General features: G+C 44.6%; 2 protein-coding genes across 5 annotated transcripts in view; one reads left to right on the top strand and one right to left on the bottom strand.

Annotated features, from left to right (window-relative positions):
* Window positions 1–111: 111 nt before the first annotated feature.
* KMT5A (lysine methyltransferase 5A) lies at window positions 112–15,504 on the bottom strand. The gene is made up of 8 exons (XM_070763199.1): window positions 15,293–15,504; window positions 11,859–11,971; window positions 9,493–9,649; window positions 8,270–8,480; window positions 6,925–7,012; window positions 6,165–6,224; window positions 4,585–4,775; window positions 112–2,709 (listed from the first exon to the last, which is right to left on the bottom strand). The coding sequence occupies exons 1-8, from the start codon at window positions 15,300–15,302 to the stop codon at window positions 2,499–2,501; spliced, it is 1,041 nt and encodes a 346-aa protein (XP_070619300.1). The 5' UTR covers window positions 15,303–15,504; the 3' UTR covers window positions 112–2,498.
* An 886-nt stretch (window positions 15,505–16,390) lies between these two features.
* The window catches only part of SBNO1 (strawberry notch homolog 1), a 46,435-nt gene continuing 42,559 nt past the window's right edge, over window positions 16,391–20,266 (top strand). For 2 of the 4 annotated variants that reach the window (XM_070763197.1, XM_070763198.1), the window contains exon 1: window positions 16,391–17,159. The gene's annotated coding sequence lies outside the window, so the exon portion shown is untranslated. The remainder of the gene's footprint in view (window positions 17,160–20,266) is intronic. The other 2 variants (XM_070763195.1, XM_070763196.1) reach the window with 2 other exon arrangements.

Genomic DNA, 20,266 nt, shown 5'->3' on the forward strand with positions numbered 1-20,266 from the left:
GACGACTTGTTAGTACGATGTGGGAAAGCAACTCCACAATCAACTCATAGGTTCATCTGAACAACCAAGGCCTCTTTCGTTGTCGAGTTAGCCACAAAAGAAGGCCTTCGCTTTTAATAAATAGTTCACTTTATTTATATTCTCGCGCGGAGAGACAAATTTTATTCAGATCATTCCTTTTTCATCATTTCTAAAAAAAAACCCCAACACATTGCTCCTTAGGTCCCCGTTGTTTTTTTTTTGTCGCGCCAATGTCACGGTATTTATCAAAACGGTGCTCGCTCGATCTCTCGCCCTGCAAGAGTGTGACCCTCGGCTGGGACTACATTTCCCAGGATTCCCAGCCAGGTGTGTCAACCCCGCCCTCCGGGAGAGCGCCAGGCAGGTGTGGGAAGGAACGGCACAGGTGAATTTCGGGCACAGCGTTTAAAAACACACACTTCTCGATTCTGCCTCCCAATCCTCATGCGTTTCACAATTCTTTCCCCCCACTCACAAAGTGCTTTACTGCAGCCCTCACCTCAACCTTCCCCCACCCAACAGGGATGAGAGCTGAGAATTCTGGGAAATGTAGTCCCAAGCCACCTAATCCATTCCGTTCGCTCTGATCCACTTGTGAAACGCCGAGTTAAAATACAAAACCTCCATCCAAACAGCTGATGCAGGGGAGTGATTTCATCCTAAAATGGGTTGCTAAAAGTCCCCGTTTAAGAACAAGCCCCAAATCCCATTAAAAACTCCTCTTTCCATCCTTTTCCCAAAAAAAAAAAGAGAGAGATAGGGAGCAAAAATACAGGTGCATAGCTCAACTCCTCTGCTGGTTCTGTTGCCACCCGGAGCCAAACCACAAGTTTCTCAACCTGGAACCCGCAACCTATTTTGCAAAAACCCGGGGAGAAGAGTTTTTGGGGTGCCAGGAAGCACCGCGGATCTAAGAGCAGTGTCTTCTTCTCCCAGCTGTGCCAAAGCAAGTAAGGCCGCTTAGAGCCGGTCACACTCGGAAACTCGCCTGCCTGTATGAGTTTGCTTCCTTCCTCCCACTCGCCGATTGTTTTGATGGCTCACAACAGCGCAAAGTTAAAACGGAGGGCGGCACGCAGCACCAAATCCCACAGTTCACACGGGAAACCTGGACCTTGAAAGAGACGAGACGAGCCCGGTCTTCTCGGTGGTGGCCCCTTGGCGACAAATCCATTGATTCTCAGCAGATTTCCAAATTTCTCCCCCTTGCTGTTTTGAAAAGGCCAGGAGTTTCGATTTCGATCTCCTGGCCGTTTAGCAGAGGACATGATCTTCCTTCTCCAGTTTTCTGAGCCACGGATGACCCCAAATCTCCAGCCCGGACAAAACGGAGGTGATAAATCCCGGACAAAGGGCCCAAACCCCTTTAAGGAAAGCTAGACGGTTCCTGAAATGTTCTTGTATAGCTTTCTCCGGTGCCCGGCTAAGAAAAGGGGGGCAAAACCAGGTCTCCTTCACACAAAAACTTCATTCTTCGCCCTTTTCTTGAGCAAGGCAATTCCACCTCCGATCCAGTTTCAAGATTTAAGGGTTGCTTTTGTAAAAAATATATATATATATATAGAGAGAGAATGCGTCAACCTGAATGTTTCATAGATGTCCATGCAGAAGGGAAGAACGGATCGAAGGAGGAATTCTCTTGGAAGCCGATGTCGAAGAAGAGAGAAGAAAGAAGAAGGATGGAAGAGGAGGAGAAGGATGGAGGGATAAGTGGGGGGGATGAGGAGTAGGAAAGAAAGGAAGAATGAAGAAGAAAAGAGACGAAAGAAGGATGAAAGAGGAAGATGAGAAGGATGGAGGGATAAGTAGCGGGGGGATGAGGAGGAGGAAAAGAAGAAGGGAGGAGGAGGGGTAAGAAGAAAGAAAGAAGGGAAGGAAGAAGAAAAGAGACGAAAGAAGGATGAAAGAGGAAGAGAAGGATGGAGGGATAAGTAAGGGGGGTGAGGAGGAGGAAAAGAAGGGAGGAGGAGGGGGGAAGAAGAAAGAAAAGGAAAGGAAGGAAGAAGGAGGAGGAAGAAGAAAAGAGACGAAAGAAGGATGAAAGAGGAAGAGAAGGATGGAGGGATAAGTAAAGGGGGTGAGGAGGAGGAAAAGAAGGGAGGAGGGGGAAGAAGAAAGAAAGAAGGAAAGAAAGGAAGAAGGAGGAAGAAGAAGAAAAGAGACAAAAGAAGGATGAAAGAGGAAGATGGGGAGAAGGATGGAGGGATAAGTAGGGGGGATGAGGAGGAGGAAAAGAAGGGATGAGAAGAAGGAGGTGGAGAAGAAGAAGAAGAAGAGGAGGAGGAATAGAAATAACAAGAAGAATAAAACCAGTTCTCCCATATTGAAATCCGTTCAGGTGGGAAGACTCCATTGTCCCTCCTGGCTTTGCAGCCGGCCACGAAGAAGGCTTTTCGAAGGCAACCTTCCCCCAAGAGCTGCCAACAAAGTCCTCTTCGAGGAGAACCCCAACGCCTGCTCTCACGCCAGGGATCCCTTTAGTGTTTCAACCAGGGATGGGCCTCCAAGGAAGCACGACTCCGGTCCCCATAATCGTACAGCAGCTCCTCGCCGGCTTTGATGTCCCGAGAGGCCACCAGGATGAGGTGGGGGACACCGCTGATGTCGTGGAGCTTCGTCTGGCAATTCCCACACTTGCTGTGGTTCACCAAACGCCCCAAGCGGTCCGTCTCTTTCGTGGCGTCCACACTAAGGGGGTCGGGTGGGTTTCAAGGGAAGAGACAAAAGGAGAAAAAACTCACATGAAAACCACATTTCAACAAATATTAACAAATTATAGCACTATTATACCATTAAAAAAAAAAAAAAGGATACATGATTGATATAACAAGGAAATTACAAGGTTGTATTTATGTATTAAATATGTAATAATTGCTAAAAGGAAGATTTTCCTTGGTAAACCAGACGTAAGCTGCATGTAAATTGCACTACTCTTTAGGTAGTGCAAATCTTAAATAATGATACCAAATATGTTATGTATAAAGCAGGATGCTTTATTTCTTTCTTTTCTTATCTTCTTCCTTTTCCTTTTTATTTTGCCTTTTTTTCATCTCTTTCTTATGTGTATATATTGTCACCATGTCGTTTCTTGTTGTATATTTTTAATGTATATATTTAATAAAATCTTTTTTAAAAAAAAGAAAAAAAAAGAAAACCACATTTCCTTCGCCCAATTATTATTATTTATTAGATTTGTATGCCGCCCCTCTCCGTAGACTCGGGGCGGCTCACAACAATAGCAAAGACAATGTAAGAACAAATCTAATAATTAAAAAAAACACTAAAACCCCCATTATTAAAAGCAAACATACACACAAACATACCATGTATAAAACTGCATAGGCCCAGGGGAGATGTCTCAGTTCCCCCATGCCTGCCTCTTAAGAACTTTACGAAAGGCAAGGAGGGTGGGGGCAGTTCTAATCTCCGGGGGAAGCTGGTTCCAGAGGGTCGGGGCCGCCACAGAGAAGGCTCTTCCCCTGGGTCCCGCCAGACAACATTGTTTAGTCGACGGGACCCGGAGAAGGCCAACTCTGTGGGACCTAACTGGTCGCTGGGATTCGTGCGGCAGAAGGCGGTCCCGGAGATATTTTGGTCCGATGCCATGAAGGGCTTTATAGGTCATAACCAATCATGGATAGCAATTTACAAAAATCCTTTAAAAGAGGTATTTTAGCGGGCTGGTGAATTAAACCAGTTTGCTATTATGTAGTTTGAATTTTTGTTTAAAAATAAGAACGTCATCGTTCTAAACTAGGTTGAAGATGGGTGGACTTTGCTTCGTTTTAAGATTGACGTCCAGAAATCACCCAAGTGCGATCAACCATGGAGTCTGGGCTCTAGGTCTTCAAACTTGGCAACTTTAAGACAACCGTGTCCTGGCCTCCCTTACTCTTAGTTTACCTCTTTCATTAGAGCTATTTTCTCATTTTAAGAGGAAAAATTAATAAAATATTATTATTATTATTATTATTATTTATTAGATTTGTATGCCACCCCTCTCCAAGGACTTGGGGCGACCTTAGAAACATTGGTTTTAGAAACATAGAAGATTGATGGCAGAAAAAGACCTCCTGGTCCATCTAGTCTACCCTTATACTATTTCCTGTATTTTATATTAGGATGGATCTGTTTATCCCAGGCATGTTTAAATTCAGTTCCTGTGGATTGACCAACCATGACTGCTGGAAGTTTGTCTCAAGCATCTATTCCTCTTTCAGTCAAATATTTTCTCACCTGGCTTCTGATCTTTCCCCCAACTAACCTCAGATTGTGCCCCCTTGTTCTTGTGTTCACTTTCCTATTAAAAACACTTCCCTCCTGAACATTTTTTAAAACCATATTTAAATGTTTCCATCGTGTCCCCCCTTTCCCTTCTGTCCTCCAGACTCTACAGATGGAGTTCATTGAGTCTTTCCTGATAGGTTTTAGGCTTGAGACCTTCCACCATTTTTGTAGCCCGTCTTTGGACCCGTTCAATTTTATCCATATCTTTTTGTAAGGGCAGTATAATAAGGAAGGAAGGGAGGAAGGGAGGGAGGAGAGAGGGAGAAGGAACCTTACCAGAAAGTCTTACTCAAGTATTGGAAATAGTACATATAACAGCCCGTCGACGGGTCCTGGGCGTAAGCTGCTTCCCGTTTCTTTGCGTCCGTAATTTCAATGAGGTCTCCATGATATTCAACCACAAATTCACCCCTGTTAAAATGTCGGGTTGCAATGACGCCCCGGCCCTTGCCGTCAATAAAATCAATCTGCGGAGGAGAGCAAAAGAAATTATTCATTAGGGAAAACTTTGAAAATATTATTTGACTGAAAGAGTAGTAGATGCTTGGAAGAAACTTCCAGCAGACGTAGTTGGTCAATCCACAGTAACTGAATTTAAACATGCCTGGGATAAACATAGATCCATCCTAAGATAAAATACAGAAAATAGTATAAGGGCAGACTAGATGGACCAGGAGGTCTTTTTCTGCCGTCAATCTTCTATGTTCCTATGTTCCTAAAACAGTAACACAGGTCTACAAAAAATATGTTTTGTAATCATCGCAGTTGATCTTGTAGTTTTCTGAATCATTTTTTTTTTGGTTTTGAGTTCAAAAATGTATACAGTATTGTTTTTCCGTAGCAGGTATAGTTTCCACGGAGCAGTATCATTATTATAAGGTATAAGAAATATGAATAGAATAGAATTTTATTGGCCAAGTGTGATTGGACACACAAGGAATTTGTCTTGGAATTTGTCACAAGGAATTTCCTGGCGACATTAAGAAAACAGTAACCTACATATCAGAAATGACATAACAAAAATTAAGAAAACAGTAACCTACATATCAGAAATGACATAACAAAAATGTTCTATATCAGAAACTTTATGTGATGAAGCAGAACAAGGCATATTTTTGGAATCAGCACACCAAACTCCATAAAACAGACACATTATTTTTGCTGATGATTTTTTTTGTCTGTTGACCAGTGTTATTGTAGCCTTGCTTTTAACTGCTTTTGGAGATATTTATAACACATCTTTATAGCTTTTACTTCTCTGCATGCACAGCCCGTGGCAGTCTATAGGTGAGGTGGGCGATTTCTAAATGCCATCGATGAAATACAAATCTAATAAATTATTATTATTATGTCAGTACAACACAGCAAACGAGATCACTATGCTGGATTTCATATTTCATCCCCAGTCGGGCGCTTCCCAAGCTCCTAGGACTGCGTGATGTAGCGGCGAATTATGTGTGCCGATCCCAGTCAAGTGGCCTTTTGCAATTGACAGATGGAGATTTTGTCCATTCCGATGGTTTTCAAATGTCCGCTGAGATCCTTTGGCACTGCGCCCAGCGTGCCAAGTACCACTGGGACCCCTTTCACGGGCTTATGCCAGAGTCGTTGCAGCTCGATTTTTAGATCTTCGTATTTCACTAATTTCTCTAGCTGCTTCTTCTCAATTCTGCTGTCTCCTGGGATTGCGATGTCGATGATCCATACTTTCTTTTTCTCCACGATCACAATGTCTGGTGTGTTATGCTTCAGAATTCGGTCAGTCTGAAGTCGGAAGTCCCACAGTAGTCCCACATTATTATTATTATTATTATTATTATTATTATTATTATTATTATTATTAAATATACAATTACCTTCATCCCGTCTTCTTTCCCACTCTTGATTAACTCATCGATCCGCTTCTTCTCCTCTGTCTACGAGATAGAAGACAACACAAGGAGTTTACTGCTACAAATATTCAAAATATTACACAGGGGAAAAACCCGAACTCACAACAATCTACAATATATATATACTGCTCAAAAAATAAATAAAGGGAACCATCAAAGAACCCATCCTAGATCTGAATGAATGAAATATTCTCATTGAAGACTTTGTTCTGTACAAAGTTGAATGTGAACAAACAGCATGTGAAATTGTCTGTCAATCAGTGTTGCTTCCTAAGTGGACAGTTTGATTTCACAAAAGTTTGATTTACTTGGAGTTACATTCTGTTGTTTAAGAGTTCCCTTTAGCCGCCCCGAGTCTTCGGAGAGGGGTGGCATACAAATCTAATTATTATTATTATTATTAATAATAATAATAATAATATTTTTTGGGGGGGGGGGGAGCAGTGTATATTTTAAAAAGTCAGCGTTATTGGAAGGAAGATCCTGCATAGAAACCTTCGACTATTCTATGAGTTACTTTCTTTGTTTTAAAAACAGCTGTGCGGAATTAAAACAGCCCATTCCATTCCATAGAACCCTATCTTCTTTTTAAAATCCTTGGCTATTCCTTTATCCCGCTGGGCAAAGTCTGAGGCCTGGGGGCAATTTGCATGGTTCTTTGGCAGACCCAAAAAGGGACACATTTGTTAGTAGTAAGAGGGAAGCTGTTAAGTCAAGACCATACCTGTAATTCTTTTTTATTCTTTCTGGAACTTCTTCTAACCGGATAATAGTCAGTTACTTTTCGATTCGGAGGTATTTTTCCTTGGCCTCTGAAAACAGGAAAAAAACAGGACAATGTGAAAGGACTGGGGGATTTCTTATTGCCTCTAGACACTCCCAAAATTCGGAATTAAGTTACCCAAAGCCTCTCCACCCAAGGGTGGGTTCTAAATTATCTTGATGTGCAGCACAAAAAAATTCCCATAAATAAATAAATGAATAAAAACGTTGACACGTTGTGAGCCACTCTGAGTCCTCGGAGAAGGGCGACAAACAAATCCAATTGATAATAGTTCTGGGTCCAATAGTTCTGGGTCCTATTCTCTTTAATATGTTTGTGAGTGACCTAGGGGAAGGTTTGCCTATTTGCCGATGACTCTAAAGTGTGCAATAGGGTTGATATTCCTGGAGGCATCTGTAATATGGTAAATTATTTAGCTTTACTAGATAAATGGTCAAAGCAATGGAAACTGCAGTTTAATGTTTCCAAATGTAAAATAATGCACTTGGGGAAAAGGAATCCTCAATCTGAGTATTGCATTGGCAGTTCTGTGTTAGCAAAAACTTCAGAAGAGAAGGATTTAGGGGTCGTGATTTCTGACAGTCTCAAAATGGGTGAACAGTGCAGTCAGGCGGTAGGGAAAGCAAGTAGGCTGCTTGGCTGCATAGCTAGAGGTATAACAAGCAGGAAGAGGGAGATTATGATCCCGCTATATAGAGTGCTGGTGAGACCACATTTGGAATACTGTGTTCAGTTCTGGAGACCTCACCTACAAAAAGATATTGACAAAATTGAAGGGGTCCAAAGACGGGCTACAAGAATGGTGGAAGGTCTTAAGCATAAAACGTATCAGGAAAGACTCAATGAACTCCATCTGTATAGTCTGGAGGACAGAAGGAAAAGGGGGGACATGATCGAGACATTTAAATATGTTAAAGGGTTAAATAAGGTCCAGAAGGGAAGTGTTTTTAATAGGAAAGTGAACACAAGAACAAGGGGACACAATCTGAAGTTAGTTGGGGGAAAGATCAAAGGCAACCTGAGAAAATATTATTTTACTGAAAGAGTAGTAGATCCTTGGAACAAACTTCCAGCAGACGTGGTAGATAAATCCACAGTAACTGAATTTAAGCCTTCCTGGGATAAACATATATCCATTGTAAGATAAAATACAGGAAATAGGGCAGACTAGATGGCCCAGGAGGTCTTTTTCTGCCGTCAGACTTCTATGTTTCTATAAAATAAATAAAAAATAAAAATGCCAAAAACATCACTTTAAACCCATCCCTTTAAAAGTTGGACTCACTTCCTTCGGGTCGCAGGTTTTTTGCCTCCCTGGTTTGGGACTTGCTTTTGGGAGGGGACTACGTCTGAATCGGCCGGCGGAGGTTTCCGAGTTTCCGTCGGTTCGGGATTAGGGCCGGCGGCAGTTGCGGAAGATTCACATTCGGTGGCTTTACTGTTCCGGCGGTCGGATTTTGCAACGCTGCAGGTCGAGTCGCCCACCGGTACTCGGTCTGCAAATTTGCGGGCGAAAGGAAAGAGGAAAAACTAAGAGATCTTTATTTATTTTATTTATTGGATTTGTATGCCGCCCCTCTCCGCAGACTCGGGGCGGCTAACAACAATGATAAAAACAGCCCGTAGAAATCCAATTAATAAAACAACTAAAAACCCTTATAATAAAAACCAACATACACACAAACATACCATGCATAACTTGTAATGGCCTAGGGCAGTGTTTTTCAACCAGTGTGCTGCGAGACATGGTCAGGTGTGCCGCGAAGCTCAGAGAGAGAAAGAGAGAAAGAAAGAGAAAGAGAGAGAGAGAAAGCAGGCAAGAGAGAGAAATAAAACAAGAGAGAAAGCAAGCAAGAGAAAGCAAGCAAGAGAGAGAAAGAGAACAAGAGAGAAAGAAAGCAAGAGAGAGAAAGAAAGAGAGGGAGGGAAGGTGGAGAGAGAAAGACATAGAGGGAAGTAGGGAGGGAGAGAGAAAGAGCAAAAAAGAGGAAAGAAGGAAGAGAGAAAGAAAGGGATGGAGAAAGAAAAAAAGAGGGAGAGAAAGAGGGAAAGAGAAATAGAGCGAAAGGGAGGAAGAGAGAGAATTTTTTTGTCCAAACTTTTTTTAGCCGCCCCCCCCCTCAATGTGCCCCATAGTTTTGTAAATGTAAAAAATGTGCCGCGGCTCAAAAAAGGTTGAAAATCACTGGCCTAGGGGGAAGGAATATCTCAACTCCCCCATGCCTGGCGGCATAAATGAGTCTTGAGTAGTTTACAGAAGACAGGGAGGGTGGGGGCAGTTCTAATCTCCGGGGGGGGAGTTGGTTCCAGAAGGCCGGGGCCGCCACAGAGAAGGCTCTTCCCCTGGGCCCCGCCAAGCGACATTGTTTAGTCGACGGGACTCGGAGAAGGCCAACTCTGTGGGACCTTGTCGGTCACTTACTTTCCCCCCCCCCTTTTGGACCCCCGGAAATTAGAAAGTAGGACGAGGAGCAACCACTAACTCCTAGGAGAGAAATTTATACTCACCTTCCAGTTTCTGGGAAGAAGTTTCAAGTTTGCAGGTTTGGCTTTTCGTCTCGGGATGGGCGGTGGAGTTCTCCTCCTGAAGCGGTGGCCGAGAGGTGGAGACTTTAGTGGGATGCACGTAGCTGTAGATTTTGGCTTGACAAGTGAAGATGTTCTCCTAGAAGGGAGAGATTGGAGAAATAGCTGGAGGTAGAACAAGCAGGAAGAGGGAGATTGTGATCCCCTTATATAGAGTGCTGGTGAGACCCCATTTGGAATAATACTGTGTCCAGTTCTGGAGACCTCACCTACAAAAAGATATGGACGAAATTGAAGGGGTCCAAAGACGGGCTACAAGAATGGTGGAAGGTCTTAAGCATAAAACGTGTCAGCAAAGACTCAATGAACTCAATCTGTATAGTCTGGAGGACAGAAGGGAAAGGGGGGGGACATGATCGAAACATTTAAATATGTCAAAGGGCTAAATAAGGTCCAGGAGGGAAGTGTTTTTAATAGGAAAGTGAACACAAGAACAAGGGGGCACAATCTGAGGTTAGTTGGGGGAAAGATCAAAAGCAACGTGGTAAAATATTATTTGACTGAAAGAGTAGTAGATCCTTGGAACAAACTTCCAGCAGACGTGGTTGGTAAATCCACAGTAACTGAATGTAAACCTGCCTGGGATAAACATAGATCCATCCTAAGATAGAATACAGAAAATAGTATAAGGGCAGACTAGATGGACCATGAGGTCTTTTTCTGCCGTCAGTCTTCTATGTTTCTATGTTTCTATACAGGCCTCGTTCGCCGTTGTTGACTTCGGTAGAATTTGCTGAATAATAATCCACCGGAGATTAAGTACCTACACTTGGTTGAGCCACAGAGCGCGGGTTAATTAAAACGTCTGCTGGAAGTTTGTTCCAAGCATCGACTACTCTTTCGGCAAAATAATATTTTCTCCCGTTGCTTCTGATCTTTCCCCCAACTAACCTCAGATGGTGCCCCCTTGTTCTTGGGTTCCCTTTCCTATTAAAAACACTTCCCCCCTGAACCTTTAATGTATTTAAATATATCAATCGTGTCCCCCCCTTTCCCTTCTGTCCTCCAGACTAGACAGATGGAGTCCATGAAGTCTTTCCTGATAAGTTTTATGCTTAAGACCTTCCACCATTTTTGTAGCCCGTCTTTGGACCCGTTCAATTTGATCCATATCTTTCTGTAGGTGAGGTCTCCAGAACTGGACACAGTATTATTCCAAATGGGGTCTCTCACCAGCACTCTAAACAGGGGGATCACCATCTCCCTCTTCCTGAATGTTATACCTCTAGCTATGCAGCCAAGCATTCGACTCGCTTGTTTCATTCTACCACCATTTTTGTCGCCCGTCTTTGGACCCAGCTCAATTTTATACTTGACCAATGAAAAAATAAAAATGTAGCAAATAATAGTCTAAATACAGAATGTAAACATAGCCTGAATACAGGATGTAGTCTGAATACAGAATGTACCGTAGTCTTTCCCAAGCTTGGCCACTTGAAGATATTGCCCTGACCCTCTGGAACTAGCATGGGGGAACTGAGACATCTCCCCCGGGCCTATACAGTTTATACATGGTATGTTTGTGCGTATGCTTGCTTTTAATAATGGGTTTTTTAGTGTTTTTAAATTAGTAGATTTGTTCTTACATTGTCTTTGTTATTGTTGTGAGCCGCCCCGAGTCTACGGAGAGGGGCGGCATACAAATCTAAATAATAATAATAATAATAATAATAATAATAATAATAATAATAATAATAATAATAATAATACTTCAACTTCCAGAATTCCCTACCAGCAAATGCTGGCTGGGGAATTCTGGGAGTTGAAGTCCAGATATCTTCAAGTGGCCAAGGTTGGGAAACACTGAATACAGAATAGTAAAAACCTGTTTCCTGGAAAAGGGGGTTCCCACAGGGAGGGGGAGAGACCCACCCTTCTGCCCTTCCACCAGCAAGGCCGTCTGGCCCCGAGAGCTCGACTACAAAGCTCATTCTCCCCAGCCAGGAGGGGGAAGCCCCCCAGCCCGCCTGTTGCAAGAGCCTGTTGCCTTTTGTTGGCTGCAGAGACGCCCTGCTGGCTCCTTTATTTTTTGATCTCTCCCCGGAAAGAGAAAGGAGGCGGATGGGAGCGTGGGTGGGAAGGGGCGAGGCCGGGGGTTTGGGGGAAAAGTGGCCAAGCCCCCACTTTCTAAGTCATCCCACTCCCCCCCCTTCAGGGCCCGATCCTGCCGCGCGCCCCACAATCCAGGCCCTTCGCCAGCCGTGCGCTTTTACGCTGCGCCCTGGGCGCACGGTGCCCTTGCCAACGCCTCCGCCGCCCACGATCCCGGCCGAGCTGGGCTTCCTCACCCCGTTCATCCTGGGCCGGGCCGGCTCCCGCTTGTCACCTCCGCCGCCTCCTCCTCCGGAGTCCTCGGTCGCGGTCGACTCCGCCCTCCCCGGCTTGGGCATCTTCCGCCGGCCTGTGCAGGGCGAGAGAGAAGTAGGGGAGAAGCGGCCGCCGCTACCCCGCGCGCTCTGGGCCCGGCGGGCACAGCTGGCAGAGCAGCGGCGGCGGGAGAAGGGGGAGGAGGAGGAGCCGCCGCCGCTACTACTACTGCCGCCGCCCGCCCGGAGCCGCAGGGACCCAGCGCCGGGAGACGCCTCCCGGACACCCACGCCGCCCCTGGTGGGCCAGCCCCGGTCTGGGAGCTGGGAGGGATCCAAGCGGGCAGATCCTCCAAGTGGGGGCGGGCGAGGGGGGGATCCAGTGGATTCTCTGGGCCTTCCTTTGCTTTCGGTTTCACATCTATTCCACCCATCTCTCCCTCCATTTCTCTCTCTATCACCTATCTCTCTCTCTATCTCTCTCTCTATTTATCTCTCAATCCATTTCTCAATCTCTCAATATATTTATCTCTCAATCTATCTATCTCACAATCTATCTCTCAAATTCTCATTCTATTTATCTCTCAATCCATTTCTCAATCTCTCTCTCAATCTATTTATGTCTCAATCTCTCTCTCAATCTATTTCTCTCTCATTCTATTTATCTCTCAATTTTTCTCTCTCAATCTCTCTTAATCTATTTCTCATTCTATTTATCTCTCTCTCTCTCTCAATCTATTTATCTCTCATTCTATTTCTCATTCTATTTCTCTTTCAATCTATTTCTCATTCTATTTATCTCTCAATCCATTTCTCAATCTCTCAATATATCTATCTCTCAATCTATCTATTTATCTCACAATCTATCTCTCAAATTCTCATTCTATTTATCTCTCAATCCATTTCTCAATCTCTCTCTCAATCTATTTATGTCTCAATCTATTTCTCATTCTATTTATCTCTCAATCTCTTCTATTTATCTCTCATTCTCTCTCTCTCAATCTCTCTTAATCTATTTCTCATTCTATTTATCTCTCTCTCTCTCAATCTATTTATCTCTTAATCTATTTATCTCTCATTCTATTTATCTTTCAATCTATTTCTCATTCTATTTATCTCTCTCTCTCTCAATCTATTTATCTCTTAAACTATTTATCTCTCATTCTATTTATCTTTCAATCTATTTCTCATTCTATTTATCTCTCAATCCATTTCTCAATCTCTCTCAATCTATTTATGTCTCAATCTATTTCTCATTCTATTTATCTCTCTCTCTCAATCTATTTATGTCTCAATCTATTTCTCATTCTATTTATCTCTCAATCTCTCTCAATCTATTTATCTCTCAATCTATTTCTCATTCTATCTCTCAATCTCTCTCTCAATCTATTTATCTCTCAATCTATTTCTCATTCTATTTATCTCTCAATCTATCTCTCAATCTATCTAAATCTCTCAATCTATCTTTCAATTGATCTATATCATCGATGTCTCAATGTATCATCCATCCATCCATCTATATCTCTGTCTCCCTCTCTCCCCCTCTATTTATCCATCTATCAACACCAATCAATCAATCAGTCAATGATTCCTGAAGGTTTTGGGGGGGGGATTCTGGGAGTTGAAGTCCAAACATCATAAACAACTTGAGAAACAATAGCCTGGTGGATTTCCACTTTTCCTCAAGGAGAATAACAAAGGCTCAGAGCTATTCTGAGAATTATTTTAATTTCCCCACTGAGAAAATTAGTACCCTCTGCCCTAAGCTTTTGGAAAAATAAAAATTAATTAGGGTGGAATGTGGTTGCTAAGGATTGGAGACCACAAGGAAATCTGAAGAGGAGACCCATCCTGGAAGAAAGCAACAAGGGGAAAAATGGGCAAATAAATCGCCCAGGTGAGTCTTTCCATCGTTTGCACAAATTCACGGGTGTTTTAGTCAGAATTCTCAATTGGTTTTGTTCTCAATCTGAAGATAGGTGGATTTCCACTCCGAGGTTTCCCCTGTAGCTGGCTGGGGCATTCTGGGAGTTGAAGTCCACCCCTCTTGGACCGAGCTGCTCTTTCTATTGTTTTTGTATTTTACATTGTTGTAAACCGCCTTAAGTCCTTCGGAATCGGGTGGCATAGAAGTCAAATTAAATAAATAAAAAATAAAAAAGCTGATTCTGTAAACCGCTTAGAGATGGCTGTAAAAGCACCATAAAGCAGTATATAAGACTAAGTGCTATTGCTATTGTCCTTCCTTCCTTCCTTTTTTTTCTTCCTTCCTCCTTCCTGACTCAAGGTTGACTCATCCTTCCATCCTTCCATGTTGCTTCTGATCTTTCCCCCAACTAACCTCAGATTGTGTCCCCTTGTCCTTGTGTTCACTTTCCTATTAAAAACACTTCCCCCCTCAACCTTATTTAACCCTTTAACATATTTAAATGTTTCGATCCTGTCCCCCATTTCCCTTCTGTCCTCCAGACTCTACAGATGGAGTTCATTAAGTCTTTCCTGATACGTTTGATGCTTAAGACCTTCCACCGTTTTTGTAGCCTGTCTTTGGACCCGTTCAATTTGATCCATCTCTTTTTCTAGGTGAGGTCTCCAGAACTGGACACAGTCTTCCAAATGTGGCCTCACCAGCGGTCTATACAGCGGGATCACCATCTCCCTTGTTATACCTCTAGCTATGCAGCCAAGCATTCTACCTGCTTTCCCCACTGCCTGACTGCACTGTTCACCCATTTGGAGACTATCAGAAATCACGACCCCTAGTGTCAACCCCCAACCTTTTTCCCTTAGACCAGGGGTCCCCAAACTAGGCAACTTTAAGACTTGTGGACTTCAACTCCCAGAATTCTCCAGCCAGCTGTGCTGGCTGGAGAATTCTGGGAGTTGAAGTCCACAAGTCTTAAAGTTGTCTAGTTTGGAGACCTCTGCCTTAGACTATTCATGATTGACCTCACCAGGTTCCTAGAGGTCAGTAAGGGGTGAGCATAAGTGCCCTAGTGGGCCTTCCGTCCCCTGTCCAATTGCCCCTCCTATATTTTATATATCTTTTCTTCCATTCATATATCTTTTCCTCTATTCTTCATTGACGTATTCTATTCTCATATTTTTTCTTCTTTCCCTGATATTTACTACTACGTGTTTTTATTCTTTTTAACTTTACATTTGTATTGGATAGATAGATAAATAGATAAATAAATCCTTCCCTTCTGAAGTTTTTGCTAACAGAACTGCCAATACAAGACTCTGGGAGTTAATTCTGGGAGTTAAAAGCCTGCAGATCTTAAAGGGGCCATCCCTGCTCCAATTGTGGATCGCAGCCCCCATCATCCCCCTCTCCCGTCGCCCCTCCATCACCAGATCCGCCCTCCCCATCCATCAGGATCCCCCAACCCATCATCCACTTCCTTGTGCATTACCTTTCGCCATGCTCCAGCCTGCCAAAGGAACCTTCGGGAGGTTTGACAGCCCAGCCACGAGCGAAGGGAGCCCCCCCGTCTACTTTCCCGATGGGCTGCCAAGGCTTTTCTCAAGGGGGGGTGGAAAGAGACCCCCCAGCCCCCTCGGCCTGCCACTCAAACGCCTCCAACCTCCCGATTGGGCGGCGGGAAGGCGTTGCCCGCTTGGCGGTGGTAAAATCCGAGCAGGCAAGAATTTGAAATGAACTGGCCGGGCGCTGATTGGGCGGCGAGGAGGCTCCTGATTGGCGGAGGCGCACCGCGGCTTCTTCCGCCTTTTCTCCTGCTGGGGAAAAGGCCACGTGGGTGGAAGCGTGGAAGCTGGGAGTCGTGTGAATGGGGTCATTCCCAGACACGTGTCAACAGCTCGTGGCCGATCCCACGAAGGACATACGCGGGAGACCAATTCCTTGTGTGTGCAATCATACTTGGCCAATAAAGAATTCTGTATTTTATAAGAAGAGAGTCCGGGGGACGCGGCAAGAATCGCAACGTGGGAATCCGTTCGCAGCGGCTGCAGATGGCGGCGCTCCCCTTTGCAACCGGCTTCGCTTTGGAGAGAATCACGGCGTTTTATTTATTTATTTTTGCATCAGAGCGGGTGGTCTCAAGTTTCACTGCCGGTGGGGTTTTTTTTTATCTTGCAAAGGGGGACGTCCGACTCAAAACAGCCCTTGAAAATATAAAGCGAGCCTGGAATAAAAAATTCGGGATCGCATTGCCCGTTTTATGGGAGATCTTGATGGATAAGACTTAATAGAAGGCACTGGTTGCTCCTCAAAGGATCGCCTGCTTATCTGCATCACGTTTTGTCTTGTTAAAAAACACAAAGATGAAAAATAAATAAATGCTATAAATTCAGCAGCAAAAAAAAAAAACCCGAGCAAAACTGTCAAAACTGCAGCGTATTACTGCGCCTGCGCAGTGCTCTCTATCGGGCTGTTTGTTCTAGAATGACGTTTCGTCCCAGGACTTGTTTTCCCGTCATGCAACGGCGTCTCTCGCGATGCGAGGCGTGCGTCCGCTCTTTGCGTGGCGACGTAAGAACGCCGCCATCTTGGGCCAGGCGGATCACGTGACCTTCAACCGTCGTCTCCTCGACCTCCTCTTTGCCCCTCCCAACGTGCAGAAAGGGAGGAAGGGAAAAAAAAAAGACGGGCCTAGATGAACTTTCGAAGCCGCGACCGCCGTCGAACCGCTCCATCGGCGAGAGGGGGGAACGAAGCGACCCGGGAATCCGACCCCGGATTGGCCTTTCCGCGATGAGGCGCTGGAAAACATGCGCGCCTCCATCTTTTTTTTTTTTTACTTTCCTTTTCCCTCCCCTCCCCCCTCCTTTTCTTCAGGAACCAGCCTCGGCGCGCTATCACGTGACCTGGCCCGGCGAGACCACCTGACCTCCACGAGGGGAGGAGTCTGCTTGGCTCGCGCATGCGCACCGCGACCGTCTTATTCTTTGGGGAGAAGGTGGGGGAAAAAGAGGAAGGAAAAAAAATCCGCGCGACAGTCACGTGGCCCTGGTTCGCCCGGCAACAGGAGGCGAAAGTCACGTGGCGCGGCGCCAACATCGCTGCCTCTTGCTGCGGCGGCGTCGGACCCTTCCGCGCAGGCGCGCCTCCTCCCTTTCGCTCGCCCCCCCCTCCGCCTGAGGGAGGGCGCGAGCGGAGGGCGCGCGGGCCAAGATGGCGGCGGCGAGTTAAAAAGCGGCGCGACGGCTGCTGAGGCGACGGCCGCGGCGAGGAAGCAGCGTCGGCGGCGAGGGCGCAGGAAGAAGAAGAAGAGGAGGAGGAGGGGAACGACGACCGGGAACCTTCCCGACGCGGCCAGAGTGAGTCCCCCGTCCGGCTTCCCGGTTCGAGTCCCTGCCGCCTGAGGAGAAAAAAACCCCGCGGGGGCTCCGGAGCGACCAATGGCGAAGCGCTGTGGGTCCGCATGGGACGCGGGGCAGGGGTTTCTCCTCAGAAAGCGGGACTTTTTCTGAGGGAAGGTCTTTCCCGGCCGCCCTCTGCGTGCGCCCGGGGAGGATCCGAGTGGCTTCGGTGCTGCATCCCCAGGAAAGAGGCGAAAACACGAGGCAGCCTCGCTGGGAAGCCTTGGGGGGAGAGAGACCCTCCTGCCCCCCAAAAAGGAATCCTATTTAATGTTATATATTAAATTTTACGGGTGTTTTTACACGTACACGTACAGTTTAATGTTATATATTAAATAAGGTACATGCGGTTTGGTGTGTGCGAGACCCTCCTGGCCCCCCAATAGAAATCCTAATGGTATATATTAAATAGTGCAGATGTGTTTAAGTAAGAAGTTCACATAGGCACGTACAGTTTAATGTTATATATTAAATAAGGTCTGTGTGGTTTGGTGTGTGTATTTTGACTGAAAGAGAGGCAGCCTTGGCTTTAAATCTCCAGCAAACACACATATGGACACACTATGTAAATCAATGTATTTACATACATCGACATATTGACCCCTATTGACATACAATATATATGTGTGTTTGTGTATGCGTGTGTGTTACAAGGCAAAGGTTGCAGGTTCAAGTCCCAGTGGGTATGGCTAGCTGATAAGGCCGAAATAGATCTATCCTAGTCTCCCTTAATTTTCAAATTCAGCAAAAAACCATATGTGTCTTGATGGTTTAAGAAATTGAAAGAAAAAGCTGGCTTTGAAGCCTCCAGGGGAGAGTAATAGTGTAGGAAAAACGGGTGGGAGCCCCAGCAACTGGCTTCCCTTTATTTTATTTCTTTGATTTCTATGCCACCCAACTCCCTAGGGACTCTAGGCGGCTCACAGCAAAAATCTAAAACTTCAATTAGTACAAAAACCTCTAAAAGCAGTTTAAAAAACAATTTACAAGACAAACAATTAAACCCCTGTATACCATACATACATACATACGTTCACCCACACACTATGTTTATATACACACACACATGCTACACAGCTTGTGTGTGTCTAAGTTTCTGCATATATACATACCCATGCTGTATATAATATACATCGATTTACATAGTGTGTCCATATATATGTGTGTATGTTAAAGATTTAAAGTCAAAGGTGTCTGGGGAATTATAGTGGATCGTGGTATGCACTCAGGGTGGCCCCTCCACAGCCCTGGGAAACTTTGCCTTTGCCCCATATTTGCAGAGGGTACCTCCTTCTCCCAGCCCTTGTTTTCCTGCCTTTTTTGTTCCCAGGGGTGCTGGGTGGAAAGGTACCTGGAGTCATCTAATGGGTGGGAAATTATTATTATTATTATTTATTAGATTTGTATGCCGCCCCTCTCCGAAGACTCGGGGTGGCTAACAACAATAAAGAAAGACAATGTAAACAAATCTAATATTAAAAACAATCTAAAAACCCCAATTTAAAGAACCACTCATACACACAAGCATACCATGTATAAATTCTATAAGCCTAGGGGGAAGGGAAATTTCAATGCCCCCATGGCTGACAATAGAAGTGGGTTTTAAGGAGCTTGCAAAAGGCGAGGAGGGTGGGGGCAACTGTGATATCTGGGGGGAGCTGGTTCCAGAGGGTCGGGGCCGCCACAGAGAAGGTTCTTCTCCTAGGTCCCGCCAAACGACATTGCTAAACAAGAGGGGGGCGGGTTCAGTTTGTTCCTCCTGGCTGGCTCAGGAGAAACTGTTTCCAGGTCTCTCTCGATTGGTTACCCTTCTCTGGCCCGCTAGATTTGCTGCTGCTGACAATATTTATTTAGGTTGATCTTGGGGCAAATGTAGGGTCTGAGTGTTCACTTAGATCCAACCCTCTCCTGAGGTTTATGTTCTACAACACATGGCAGGAAAGGCCACCTAGGGTGATTTATAAGGTTTATTTTCTCTCTTACGATGCTCTCTTGCATATCAGAGCTGTCTCTGTGACTTTATTCGGATTATCTTTGATTAGATTTTACATCCTGGCAAGGACAGTTGAGAAGATCGCAGGCAAGTAAAATGCCTGCCTGCCTGGTTGATTCTACGTTCCTTAAACACTTTTCTCCAAGCAAAGCTTGCGTTGGTTGTATTGATTGATGCATAATTTTCTATCAGTCTGTTTTGGAAAGTGATATTTGTGTCTCACAAAGCAAATGCTAATTGTTCAGCTTCAGACCTTGAAGAAGATCACTGCAATCTTCAGTAAAGCACCAGAACCTTTTGTTTTGATATCACGCATGGTTAAGGAGCGCTCATTCATAATTCTTGAAGGTCTTGAGGATTGTTTGGTAGCTCTGAGGAAGTTTTACCCTGGCCTCTAGGTTAGCAACACAGGGCAGTTTGAACTTTGAGTTGCCACGTGTCTTTGTGTTTGGTTTTTCTTTTCTTTCATTCAACCCTTTGAAAAGGGAGTATGAAAATCTGCAAGTCAAGCTTTGAAAACGAACCCCTGACAAGTTGTGCAATCTGGGCTTGTCACTGTAGGGAGTAAATCGAAGAAGCTTAAGCTGTAAATTGCAATGCGTATGTTGCTTTCTAGTAGTGAAGTTTATGGTTCCTGTTTTCTTTTTAAATTTAATTCTTGGAAACTCATGGCCAAAGGCAGAGGCTTCCTCTCTTGGGTGACTTCAGAGAAAGGGGGCTAAAGTTATTGTGAGCAGTTACAATTTTTTTAAAAAAAAACACCCTTTACTCCAACAGAGTACAGTATTTAGCTATAATGTGATGCGGTCTACCTCCTAGTAGCAATCAAGGAAAATTTGCCTAGGAAAAAAAGCTAAAGTTGGAAGTTCCTCTGTGAGGCACATGGACCCTTCCTAAATAAGGCTAAACAAATATAAATGAAATATTTTTAGGGGGTGGCTAATGGATGCATAAATGTTAAAGGTGATTCAGGTCTGTGATATTCTTAGATTGAGTGTCTCTAGCACTGTCAGTCTCTGATTCTGTCTGCTGTTTACGCTCTAAAGATTAATGAGATATTTCATCATGTTTG

Source organism: Erythrolamprus reginae, chromosome 10 (genome assembly GCF_031021105.1).
Source record: "Erythrolamprus reginae isolate rEryReg1 chromosome 10, rEryReg1.hap1, whole genome shotgun sequence".
In the NCBI taxonomy this organism is placed as follows: domain Eukaryota; kingdom Metazoa; phylum Chordata; class Lepidosauria; order Squamata; family Dipsadidae; genus Erythrolamprus; species Erythrolamprus reginae.

Bases quoted from the DNA above. Each gene is read 5' to 3' on its own strand.
- KMT5A (XM_070763199.1), bottom strand. The intron at 9,650-11,858 runs GTGAGGAAGCCC...TCTCCCTTCTAG, and splicing joins CCCGGCCCAGGATGAACGGG to GAGAACATCTTCACTTGTCA. The intron at 4,776-6,164 runs GTAATTGTATAT...TCTCCTCCGCAG, and splicing joins GGAAAGAAGACGGGATGAAG to ATTGATTTTATTGACGGCAA.